Consider the following 13664-nt stretch of genomic DNA (forward strand, 5'->3'; position numbering starts at 1 on the left):
TTGCCTCCACCATGGATAAGCCACTAAGTCTGTCAAAGATTTTTATTCATAGAAGCATGCTCATTCAAAAAATACATGTGGAATGCCAACTAGTTAATAAGCATGGTTTTCAATACCAAGAGACAGTTAAACTATCAACAAGAAGAGCACAGTCACTGCTCTTGTGCAGCTTATATCCTTGGGCTTTCAGGGAGTCATATTACTAGAATGTAACTAGAAATAGACATATTTTAACCAATTAATTTTCATTTGGACCACATAAAAGTCTCATGTAATTTAAACATTTAATTAATTCAAAGATGAATAAATTAAACACATTGTATTTGTATATAAGAACTTGTACTATGCTATAGTATTTATTCAAGAAATTATTAACCACTTTTTTAAAATTTAGCATTAATGTTACTTAATGTTCACAAGCAATTATCTATGTAAGGTTTATGATATAAAATTTTTCATCTTACATTTTATATCATCAACACATTTATATAAGGATTTGGATTTGGTTTTGTAAGTGTCTAAAACACTTAGTACATTAAAAACTGAGTCCTCCTGAATAGAGAATCAGGTCTTAAATTGAGAGTTCATACTTCTCAGTGTTGAGCCTCGTATGCTTGGCTCAAAGGCAATGCAGAGAATCAGTAAGTAAACAGATTGTCTAAGTAGTGTTTATGTTTCATGATCAAACCTAGTTCAATGGAAACTAATGAAAATTCTAGGAGATTTAATGTTTTGTTTCTTTGGTTTTTGTCCTTTTGCTGATAGCTTAATATTTCCTGGAGTGCGACTAGGAGCTGACAGTCAGTTCAGTGATTTTCTTGATGGATTGGGACCAGCCCAGCTTGTTGGCCGCCAAACCCTTGCCACCCCTGCAATGGGTAAGAATCATTTTTTCTACAGGAAAATTAATGTTTTATGGTTGACAGGGTCATTTAAAATAGTATAATAGCAATATAAGTGAGAAACAACATTTTAGCTAGGGTGTCACCAGTTGCAAGCAACTATTCTAATTTCCAGTGCATTTTTCTAATTTGAGACATTATACAAAATGAAATAAAATTAGTCATAAATATATGAATTACCAGAAACCCTGGCAAGCCAGAGAGTCTACACTAGATCCAAATGTAATATAAGAGTGGCATTTCATAGCATGGAAATAAATGATGGCCTATTCAATATTCACTAAAGGATGGTAGCATAACTGTTTAACTGAGTGAAAAATAATCAATAAAATTGCCTCCCTACTTCACAACTTACAAAAACAATAATATTGTATACTGAATTATAAAAATGAAAAGGAGAGTGGAGAAAGACACTAAAAAGTACTAGAAAACACTTATGTTAATGTTTCTATAATCTTGGAATGGGAAAGAATTTCCAAAGGGTCAAACAAAAGCCGGAAAAATTGAAAGCTTCTAACAGGAAAATGTAACCTAAGTGAAGCTGAAGGAAAGATAACAAGTGGAAAAAATTATATATGGTATGTGCAATAGGTATTTCTCTGAAAGACATGATATTCCAGCTTGAAAGTAACCAGGGAGAGAAAATAGATCAACATGAAGGCACATCATTGTGGAATTTCATAGCACTGAGGATTGATAGGAAGTCATACAAGCTTCCTAAGAGGAAAAATATTAATTCTATAAAAACTGTCAAAATCAGAATTTCTTTGGGCTCTTCTGATTCTCATTGGACTCTTCAATAATAATATTGGAAGCCAAAAGACTATTAGCATTACCTTCAAAATTCTGAGTAACAACTGATTTCCAACCTAGAGTACGATATCCAGCTAATTATCAAATAAGTTTAAAGCTAGAATAAATACATACTCAGGCAAGCAAGATCTCAAAATATTTTTCTCATTTCCAACATTCCTCAGAAAGCTACTGGAGGATTTACTTCTACAAAATGAACTAAATGCATTATTTTTATTGTGAACTAAAAAAAGAGGAAGATGAGATCCAGTAAATAAATGCTTCCCCACGAGAGAGATGACTGGGATAACCAGGATGATAGTGAAGGAAGAACTAAAGATAGCTGCAGCAACATTTGAAAGCAATTTGTCCAAATTTTGTAGCATGTCAGATTTCACAAGATAAAATCTGTAGGATACCTAATGTGTTTGATTTTATGAAAGAGGTAAACAATCAGGAGAGACTAAGGGTTTGAATTAGTGATATGTACGTAAAAATACAAGCCAATACTGTTTTAAAAGGTACTGATTAGTGTAGGAAAAGAAAGAACTATCTAAGAAATGAGAAGTCATCATATATTCCAGTTCACACGGCTGTAGATAAGGTGACATAATAATATAAATATTAATATTAGGAGAACGAGATGACAGAAATTGTCAGGTAGGTAGTAGGGCTAGGAAAGCACTAAAGACATCAAAATTAGAAGTCAATAATAATATCTAAAACTGAAAAAAGAAGATATTTTGTAAATGTAGTGCTTAGAAAGAGTAATGCCAAAAAGTAAAAAATCAAATAAATACATAGACGACTTTGAAAGCAGTGACTTTTGGAAGGCAAGAAGTTGAGGAAAGGGGTGGGAGTCAGTTATTTATAATAATAACAAGTCTTATTATAGAACAGTTTTGCTCTTTAAACTATGTATATCTGTGATATGAAAAAAAACTTTAAAAAACATTAAAAGGATGAAAAGAAAACAAAAGACCTCTAGCAACTGAGCTCTAAAACAGAATTATAAAACTAATGAGAACATCTAGAACCACAAAGTCGATCAACTGACCTGACAAATAAACAGAATTCACACCTGAGCAATGGAAATGATTCAACTAACTAAAAATAACTTAGAAATAATTATATTTAACATTTAAATTTAACATTTTAAGAGATATTTAACGTTTTCCATGGTATTATATGTAATTCACAGAAAAAAGATAAGGAGGTTCTTAAACAAAAACAAGCATATATTTTTGAGAATGAAAAATTATGACTCAAATTTAAACTCAATTGATGAGCTAAATAGTATACAGAGCAAAGCTGAAGATAGGATTAATGACATGCAAGTAGGAGAACTATAGAAAATCACCAAGAACACAGCCTATACATATATAAATTTAAATATAGAAGAGAATCTGAGACATAGGAATAATAAACCGAAAAGTTCAAACTTATTCTAATAGGAGCCTAAAGAGAGAATAGAGAGATAATTTTGGGAAAAAATACAATGGCTGAACCATTTAAGAAAAACATAAAATCTGAAAGATTGAAAGAGCACACTGAATGGCGAACTGAACAAGGTATACAAAATAAACAAACAAGGAAAAACTTAATGAAATTTCAAGACATCATCTCACGTTGTAAAGAAGAAAAAGAAGATTACCTAGCAAAGAAAGGCAACAAATTAATAGTTTTTATTTTTTAGCAATGCCAAAAAAATTAAAAAGAGAAATGATTCTTCAAGTGCTAACGAAAAGAATTACCAACCTTGCCAGGCGCGGTGGCTCACGCCTGTAATCCTAGCACTCTGGGAGGCCGAGGCAGGTGGATCGCTCGAGCTCAGGAGTTCGAGGCCAGCCTGAGCAAGAGTGAGACCCCATCTCTACTAAAAATGGAAAGAAATTATCTGGCCAACTAAAATATATATAGAGAAAAAATCAGCCAGGCATGGTGGCGCATGCCTATAGTCCCAGCTACTCGGGAGGCTGAGGCAGTAGGATCGCTTAAGCCCAGGAGTTTGAGGTTGCTGTGAGCTAGGCTGATGCCATGGCATTCACTCTAGCCCGGGCAACACAGTGAGACTGTCTCAAAAAAAAAAAAAAAAGAATTACCAACCTAAAATTCTATAGTAAGACAAACTTTCATTCAAGAATAAAGATGAAATAGAGATGTATACATTCACACAAAGACTTATAAAATTTGCTGTCTACTGCTTTCACTGAAAGATGTACTTTTTCAAGAATAATAAACCTAAAAGAAAGGAATGGGATACAAGAAACAATGATGAGCTAAGAAATAAGTGAAACTTGGCAAATTTATAAAACAAATAATTTAATAAAAACAACAATAGAAACAGGGTTTTGAGTGTGTGTTTAACAAGCAGGAAAAAAGCAAAATATAACAAGGTGAAACAAAAATACCAGTCAACATCTACATAAGAGTTGAGAAGTTGAGAAGCTCTTAGATAAATCAAGATCCTTGTCTTATTTGGGAGTAAACAGAAAAAGTTTTATGTAGAAAATATAAAAATTAGAATTCATATGTTAAATATTTAATACTCTCTTTAGTAATAGAAATAAAATGTTTAACTTCTAAACTAGCAAAGAGGCAGAAAACTAAATTTTAAAAGTCTGCCTATCTAAAAAAAGGCAGAGAGAGAGGGAAAAGAAGGCAATTTAAAATAAAAAACATGACATAAGATTACAAAAGAAAGCCCAATTCTAAAATTAATCACAGTAAATGAAATAAGTTATTCTCAACAATAAAAGGCTGAAATGATATTGAAGAAACAAAAAACAGCTATATGATGATATTTACTGGACACCAGTCTAAAATAATCCAGTTGGTATTCACCAAACATAAGTTAAAACAACGAAAAATAAAAATCTTGAAAAAAGAGTATGGAGAATTTGGCTACACCAATGGTAGGGTAGGTAGTTAATACCAAACTTCCCACCCACCGACAACACCTAGAATAGCTAAATGTTTGCTTGAAGACCAGGTTCCTTGGGAAGATGGATGCGTATGTGTGGCGAGACTTGTGTTCAAAGCTACTCTTCCCCGGAGGCATTTTCCGATTTCTATTTCCCAATGGAAGAACTGAGAAGCTAAGGTGTACTTTTTTTAGCTTATAAGGGTTAGCAGGTCAAGAATTTGAGTTAGTCATTGATCCTCGTTTGCTTTTGGTTGGAATCTAAAAGCTCTATATAGCCTGAAAATATGAGTAACTTGGAAGTAGTTGGGCTTCTATAGGAGCTATGATTCTAATGACTTAAGTTCTTGATTTTGGTTAAAGTGATCTGAGACTGCAGACACCTTACAGAAGCAAAAGCAAATCATTTCTGATGAAAGATAACATCTTTCTTAGGTGTTAGTTGTCTCTAAAAACAATATTATAAGTAAAACTTCCAGACATCAATCACAAATTACTATGCACACAAGAAAGAAAGATGATTTTTTCAAATGCAGAAACAACAGATAATAGAAACAAACCTGAAATGAATACAGGTATGTAAGTTAAATATTTAGACTAAAAATAATTGTGTTTACATGGTTCAAGGAGATAAAAAACAAGATTGAGAATTTCATGAGAAAGCTAAAAGCTTTAAGAGCCCAATGGAAATTCTAGAATTGAAAAATATAAGTGTGCTTAAGAATTCAATCAATGAGTTACCAGCAGTTTGGACAGAGCTGGGGAGAGAATTGGTTAACTGGAGTTAGATAAAGCCATAAGAAAGTATCCAGAATTAATTATAGACACAGAAGAATGGAGAACATAAATAAGAAATTAAGAGAAAAAAGTGAGTTTATATGTAAATATTTATAGTTTTATATATATATATATATGTATATATAATTAAAGTTCTAGAACAGGAAAAGAGAAATTTTACGGCAGAAGCCAGAACAGGGAAAGAGAAGTATAGGGCAGAAGCCATTAGAAATAGAATGGATAAGAAAGAATAATTCAAATGTTTCTAGCATAAAGAAAAGACAAATATTTAAGGTGATGGATATCCCAATTGCAATGATTTGATCTTTACAAATTATATGAATGTATTAAATTATCACATACACCCTGAAAATATGTACATATATTATATATATATAAATAAATAAATAAAAATTTAAAAAATAAAGATGATAAATTTTTTAATAATATATACATTGAGAAATTTCCAAAACTGAAAATAAACATCAAGCCACACTTTATAAAGTCCCTGTGAATCCCAGGAAAAATGAATTCAACAATATTAAAAATAATATCACAACAAAAATAGATTTTTTCCATGAACACGTGGTTGGTTAAGTATTTGAAAATCAATATAATTCACCATAGTGCTCTACTATAAAAGAAAAAAATGACCATCTTAATATATGCAGAAGAAATGTTAGATAATATTCAATATTAAATTATGATTAAAAAATTAGCAAACTAGGAATAAAATGGAGCTTATTTAATCTAATAGAGTTGCTACAAAATACACATGTGAGAGTGTGTGTGTGTGTGTGTGTGTGTACACACATCAGCTTGTCTAAAAAGTTTTAAATCTTTCAATAATTAAGAGGTAAAGGTTTTGAAGAATATGCATCCTCATATACTGCTGTTAGAAGTTTAATTTGGTGCAGGCACCAACTGGAGTGATATGGCAGTATGTAATAAAAGTGAAAATGTATATATACTATGACTGAGCAATACTACTTCTGGTTACATATCCTCAAGAAGTTCTTTGCAGCATTCTTTGTAACAGTACCAAATAAAAACAACAACAACAAAAGACCCCCAACTGGAAATTAGGTAAATAAAATATGACAGTCATACAATAAAATATAACATAGAAATTAAAGAGAATGGACTAGTTCTCTCTATATAAATATGGATGGATAGCTAAGAAAATATTGAGTGAACAAAGCAAGTTGCTGAATGATATCACTTATACAAATGCTTAAAATTTGTAAATTTATTTGAGATAAATATTTTTAAATTATTTTTTGAATTTTATTTTTTTATTTCAGAATATTATGGGCATACAAATGTTTTGGCTACATGGATTGCTTTTGTACTGCTTGAGTCAAAATTACAAGTGTGCCCATCACCCAGATAGTGTACACTGTACCTGTTAGGTATGATTTCACCCATTCCCTCCTCCTTCCTTCCACCTGCATGATTTCTGTCGAGTTTTACTTCTGTCTGTGCACATGAGAGCTGATCGGTTAGTTCCAATTGAATAGTGAGAACATGTGGTATTTGTTTTTCCATTTTTGCGATACTTCACATAGGAGAATGGTCTCCAGTTCCATCCAAATTGTTGCAAAAGGTATTAAGTTTTAAAAAATAACCTCCCAAGAAGAATTTAAGAAGCAATAGAAGGTATAGAAAACCTGAATAGAACTATAACCATTACTATTTAACATTCTACCCACCAAAAAATGGGGGTAAATAGGCCAGGTGTTTTTACAAATGAATTCTAACAAATACAAACTCAAAAGACATGAAAATTATGAAACAAATATTTTCATGAAATAAAAAAGAAGAAACTCTAATTCATTCTAGTTGCTAATCTAATTTTATATCAAACTACATATAGACTACATAAGCTTCTCTAATAAAGAAATGAAAATTAATACAACTTTTTAACCAGATTGGTAAAAATTAGACATATTGCTAATACCAATATTAGTAAATATGAGAAATGGGAATATACATATTTCTGGGGGTAGTGAGAACCGGTACAACCTTTCTGGAGGATCGTTGGTAGTATGAATGAACTTTTTGAATGTCCACCCAAGTAGATATGAAAATTAAAAATCTTGGAATTTTATGTTTAAAAAATAATTGGCCACATGTGCAAGAATTCTAATAAAACCACTTGTTATAGTGCTATTTACATAAACATAGTTTATGTAAATAACCTACATTTCCTTCTACAAGGGCCTTGGTAAATAGGTAATGACATATCCATTTAGTAGTCCATGTAGTCCATAAAATGACAGTGTGTGGTCATGACTGATGACAGGTAGCTAGATAGATACAATAGTAATGGTGACTTTATATAATGGAAATACAGATAATTACAATTTTTATTAATAAGCAAATATACTGGATGAAATGAGAATAAAAAATCTTATTAAATATAAGATCATGTAAGTACTTCAGTGTTGCTGTAGCTAGTGATTTATAAACTAATTTATGAATCTCATAAAATGGATTAGTACCAGAAAAAGTAAGAGAAACATTTGAAAACTTGATTTGGAGGCTGGGAATGAAAAGTGGGGTTGTGGAGTGGTGGGTCTAAACATCAGTTTTATCAAAAATTGTGAAAATAATTTGGAGTCTGTTATGGGCCTCTGTTTCTTGTTAACTGCAAAGAACAGAAACATGTTTGCTTCTCCTCCACTTGCAGGGGATATACAGATTGGAATGGAGGACAAAAAGGGCCAATTAGAAGTTGAAGTTATTAGAGCACGAAGCCTCACACAGAAGCCTGGGTCCAAATCTACACCTGGTAAGGAAACGTATTACTGAGTTTGCTCAAGAGAATGTTAAATAGGCAAAAAAAAAAAAAAAAGCCCCCCCTCCAAAAAAAAACCTCAAAACACTTGCTGAATTTGAATTTTATGTGCTCTGTTTTATATCGTCTGATTGATTAAAAAGGCAGTGTTTCTTTGATTCTATTAAAATAGATCTGGCTTTCCTTTGCACAATTATTCTGTCAGAAGGTGTTAGGAAGAGTATTGTCATGTCTAAAAAAGTTTAGTTATGATTGTTTCTTAGTATGTGTGAATTATTTCTTTCTGCTCATTTACAAATGCAAAAGAAAAAAGAATGTAGTTCTAATTATAAAAAAGGAAACAATGAGCTTTAAAATGTAAATTGTAATGCCAGCTGTAACCCACATAAGTCAAAATCTTATGATAACTTTGTATATGTTTACTTGAAGTTAGGGAAATGGCAGTAATGGTAACATAGAGGTGTTAAGGAATAGAATTTACCAAGCAATGAAAATTTTAAATTATTCAAATAGTCAATGGGAAACTTTCAATAAACATCTCTAATTCCCTAGTAAGGTATTTTCTAATAAAAATCAGTTGAATTTAAGGGTTAACTTCTCATATGTTAATATACCTTTGTTCAGCTCCATATGTCAAAGTGTATCTTTTGGAAAATGGGGCCTGTATAGCCAAGAAGAAGACAAGAATTGCACGAAAAACCCTTGATCCTTTGTATCAACAGTCCCTGGTTTTTGATGAAAGTCCACAGGGTAAAGTTCTTCAGGTCAGTAACAGTTTGTTCGGCTTTTCACATTGTAATAGCTATATTATCCATACATTGAAGAGGTGGTCAAATACAAAGAGAATAAAATTTAATAAAGATAAATGTGGTATAATATTTTTGAGTATGAAAAAAATCCAAATGGTTAATTTATAAGATAAATATTTTTTAGTATTAAAAAGATCTGGTGAATCTAATAGAAAACAAAATTTTTATTTTCTCTCTTCCTTCTTTTCTTCCTTCCCTCCATCCTCTCCTTCTGCTTTTGTCCTATTTCCTACCCTTTCTCTCTCCTCAACAGATAGATGATAAATAAATAAATAAACAGTAGCGATATATCAAAGAAAACGTTGCCAATAATAGTTGATTGAGCATTACTGTGTACCAGACATGGGATTCAAAGAGGAAGAAGGGAGACAAAAAGAGAAGTATGCAGGGACCAGCAAATGCTGAGTTCTGGCTGAATGCCAGATGCATTTCTAGGTGCTTATACATGTTAACCTCTTTTAGACTTTGTAACCACCATGTACAATAAATACCATTATCCCCATTTTAAAGATTGTCTCTGAGGTTCAAGAAATTAAATAATTTGGCAAATGACTCAGTAAATAGAAAAGGTAGGATTCACCAGTTATGCTTGTGTAAACCAGGTGAATGAGTTCAGTTGAAAACCTTTACAGAAGACGTAAGGATTAGCAAATAGAACCTGGGAGTATGTGTAATGTGGAAGGCCTGTCCAACACTAGTAGGTGTTGACCCAGGTCGTGGTAATTGTCAGTGAGCTCACTGACTTATTAATCATCTAATCAAATCAAAATTGGCAGGCAAGTCCTCAAAAGGTACCAGCTCACAATTATTTTTCAGTCTGCCCCTTTACTAATAAGACTAACAAGACCGTAATACAAAAGAAATCAAATGAATACTCTCATTCTTTGTACATACTTCATCGTACACACACTCCATGGTACACTGAGTTAGATCACTTGTTTTGCCCTCCTAGGTTGCACAGATTTTCATTTTTATAAGTCTATGAATCTGCACATTGTTTACTAGATAGTAGTTACACAAGAAAGGTACTAAATTTATAGAATAAACATATATTTATTTCTTTAACATAGCTTATGTAGATAATACCCCTCATTGATTAGGGAAATATTACTCGCATTCCATCAAATCTAAAAATTGTGAAGTGTCTCTGAGCACCTTAAGGTTAGTAATGCTTCTTATCTTACCATGCTTCCTCCATGGTATCGGTTGTATTAATTTCCTCTCCTTCAACGACTGGCCCACTTTTACAGAACAGTTGCTTTGAACACTTCAAAGGTGAAAAAGAGAGAAGTTCAAGTTACGTTGTGTTTCTCTGTCTCTGCAGGTGATTGTCTGGGGAGACTATGGCAGAATGGACCACAAATGCTTTATGGGTGTGGCTCAGATCTTGTTGGAAGAACTCGATCTGTCCAGCATGGTAATCGGATGGTACAAATTGTTCCCACCATCCTCACTGGTGGATCCCACGCTCACTCCCCTAACCCGCCGGGCTTCCCAATCATCTCTGGAAAGTTCAACTGGGCCTCCCTGCATTCGATCATAGTGAACTCATACCAGAGTCATTCCAATAAAACTCTACCTTTCAGGATAATAATCTGAACCAGATATTTCATGATCAAAAGCATTGTTGGAGACAGACAATCAACTTGTGTTTTGCCTGTAGTAGTTTTTCAATAATATGTCCCAATTGTTTAAAACATGGCTTCATATGACAGAACAAGGCAGTCTATCAAATTACAGTAAGAATCAACGTGCTAGTGAGAGTCACTGATGCTTCTAATAGAAAAAGAGGAAACTTTAAATTCACACACAGACACACACACACACATGCGCACACACCAAATTGAACAAACTGGAAACTCTCACTCTGTGAAAAGTTGTATTCTACACGTTTCTGCACAGACCACAAGCAGTGTTATTTCCCTGGTGTTTGAGAAGTTTTGTTCTTTTGTGTGTTTTGTTTATTTGTGTTTATCAGTTTTTGGTTTCTTGAGTTTTTGTTTTGTTTTCACTGTAATTGTTATTTCTAGGTTTGGGGCTGTGTCATGACAGGCCTCATGATGCTAACAGAGACTCTTCTTTTCTTTTTTCCAAAATCACCCAAAAAAGGGCTGAAGCAGTCTCTGTAGCATCTCCCCAAAGTGTTCAACAGCTAGAGAACGTGAGGCCAAAGAAGGGTTTCACTGGCTTTTATTTTATAATTCTTCAAGTCTTATGTGTGGAAACCCAAAAGACAAAAAGTTATCTTCCAAAATAAATAATCTCTGAATTACTTTTTTAAATGAAGAGCATATCTGTTTGCATTCTAGAAAATTAATTTATGTTTTCCATTGTTTTGCATGGAAAACTTTTAAAGAAATCAATCTGCAGCTAATGCTGGGGAGTAAAACTAACCGCATAATTGTACTTTGAGAACACTCCTTGTAATGCCTTTTTCTTCCTGATAGCAAAAAATATATATGCTTATGTGTATAAACCATACTTTTGACTTCCCAAAATGGTGACTAGGAATGGGTTTGAGCCTAAGACACTTTCAGCTATGCCCAGGCTTCTCAGCCATGCCTCAGTGTAGACACACCCATCTGCCCTGGAAAGAGCATGGTATGAGCTGTTCAATATTCCACTGGAAATTCCAGTTGAAATATTCTGCACTAAACTAATGTTTTTATCGAATTTTAGTTTACATTTCTTTGAGATTGATGCAAGCACAAAGCTTGATTTTTTAATGCAAAGTCTCTTACTTTTTGGGGGGAAAATAAAACAAAGTCAAATTTCAATTTGCATTTTCTTCATTTAGTTTTTCTTGGCCTTGAATTTCCCTTGTGACATTCTGTACATGTGCTACAAACTGCAAACTCTGCAGGTGCATCGATATGTTCTCCCTCCTTTTATGAGTCAATCAACTTTTGTGATTACACAAATAGAGCAGCATGACTTGGAACTGTTCAAAGCTGCATGCACGTTTTGTAAAAAAAATTAAAAAAGAAAAGAAACAAAGGTAATTTAATAATGTATGTTAGTTCCACATAGGCCAGCTTGTATGTTGCATGTACTTGTACAGTTTGCTTGTTAATTACTATACTGAAATAACCAAGAAATCTAAGCCATCCATTTTTGTTATAGACATTTTACAGGTTTTAGCCAGACTCAGTCTGTGGGTCTGGGGTGAAATGTCTATAGATGGACTTTATTTTTTACCCTCCAGAAAACGTGATGTAGTACGGACCAAATTCCTTCTAATAAATATTTTGGTGTAGATTCCTACTGTGGGGCTGTAACACATGTAGACACTGTGTACACACTAGGTTTTAATCCATAGACATACTGCCTGCACCAAGTGAATTATTTATTATTATTTACACATGCCAGAATTATCTGCCCATCATTCCACAGGGCACAGATTGACCACTGCTCACCATGCTGAGCAGGAAGAACTGAAGCATTGGTGCACTTCTACTAGATTCCGTTCTGTCTTAGTGGCCAACAATCAAACTGATTATAATTGGGTAGTATCTTTCTATTTTGACCACTTGTCTTAACACTCCCCTGTGCTTTTAAATGAACTTACAACTCATGTATGTAAACATGTTTAATAAAATTTACTTTTCATGTCAGTCAGTAGCCATCTGTGTTCTATGTTTTGCCAGATTTCCATTGTGGGTTCTATGGTGCAAAATGGGAGCCAGATCACGGGAAGGGGAGGCTGGGATGTGCTGTCTGCCGCGGGCATTTGACTTGACTTGTCACTGCACTATTTATGTCTTAATCTATGGCCCAAAGGGTACTTTGCATCACATACAAGTTTTCACTTTGTCAGCCTGTCTAAGTGAGCACATGACTATATTTCTGAAAAGTGGCATTATTAAAAACAATAAATCTCAGTAAGAATCAAATGGAAGGTTGTTTTTCTGCTGCTGTTTGAATGTGCTAATAAAAGAGACAACTGTTGTCCAGTTGCCAAACCATTTCAAGTTATGTGACATATCAAAATATTGATTCCTGCGTCTCTTGTCATCTGTTTCCTCTTTCCTTCTTTTCCTTCTGAACCCTTGACTAATTTGTAGAATCTTACTTTAGAGGAGGCCAACTTAACGGGAAAAACAGCAAGCAATACATTTATTCTAAATTATCTTCAACAGAATCTTGGGCAATAAACATATCTTCTAATATAGATAGATAAGTCTCCTCTAAAAATAATAAAAGAGAAATTATTAACTTTCTAAATGATTTTTTATGATTTTTTTCTTATCTAAAAATGTGTCCATATATTTCATAATCACTACTTCCCACAAAATACTTAATATTTCATCTTGCATTATAGTAAAATAACTATTGAGATACAGTCTCGACTTTCTAAGAGCTCTTAACTTTTTATAGACCACACCGGCTGCAGCTTTGTCAAGCAAAATGAACACAGCTAGATCAACATCAAATTTGAGAGAATAAAGCAATTTGAGCCATGACACCATCAGTTGTTTATAGTTTTTAAAACAGTTGACTGAATATTATTACCCTGTTAAGTCATCCAATTGTTTGGTCTACAAGATATGAGATCATCTGTTAGGCTGGGTCAACAGGAGGCAAAAACAAAGAAAAGCTGTAAAGAGTAAAGCTGTTTAATATGCATCCATTCATAACTGGTGAGGGCAGAGGACAAGACC

At 33.2% G+C, this 13664-nt stretch overlaps 1 protein-coding gene across 50 annotated transcripts in view; it reads left to right on the forward strand.

The window, feature by feature from the left end:
* Window positions 1–12624, forward strand: part of RIMS1 (regulating synaptic membrane exocytosis 1) — a 462299-nt gene extending 449675 nt beyond the window's left edge. For 40 of the 50 annotated variants that reach the window (XM_045543834.1, XM_045543832.1, XM_045543828.1 and 37 more), the window contains 4 exons: window positions 766–878; window positions 8087–8188; window positions 8819–8958; window positions 10328–12624. In XM_045543834.1, the coding sequence (XP_045399790.1) occupies window positions 766–878; window positions 8087–8188; window positions 8819–8958; window positions 10328–10546 (574 nt within the window). In that variant the 3' untranslated portion in view covers window positions 10547–12624. The remainder of the gene's footprint in view (window positions 1–765; window positions 879–8086; window positions 8189–8818; window positions 8959–10327) is intronic. The other 10 variants (XM_045543873.1, XM_045543854.1, XM_045543877.1 and 7 more) reach the window with 3 other exon arrangements.
* Window positions 12625–13664: the final 1040 nt, after the last annotated feature.

This window comes from Lemur catta, chromosome 2, assembly GCF_020740605.2.
Source record: "Lemur catta isolate mLemCat1 chromosome 2, mLemCat1.pri, whole genome shotgun sequence".
NCBI lineage: Eukaryota > Metazoa > Chordata > Mammalia > Primates > Lemuridae > Lemur > Lemur catta.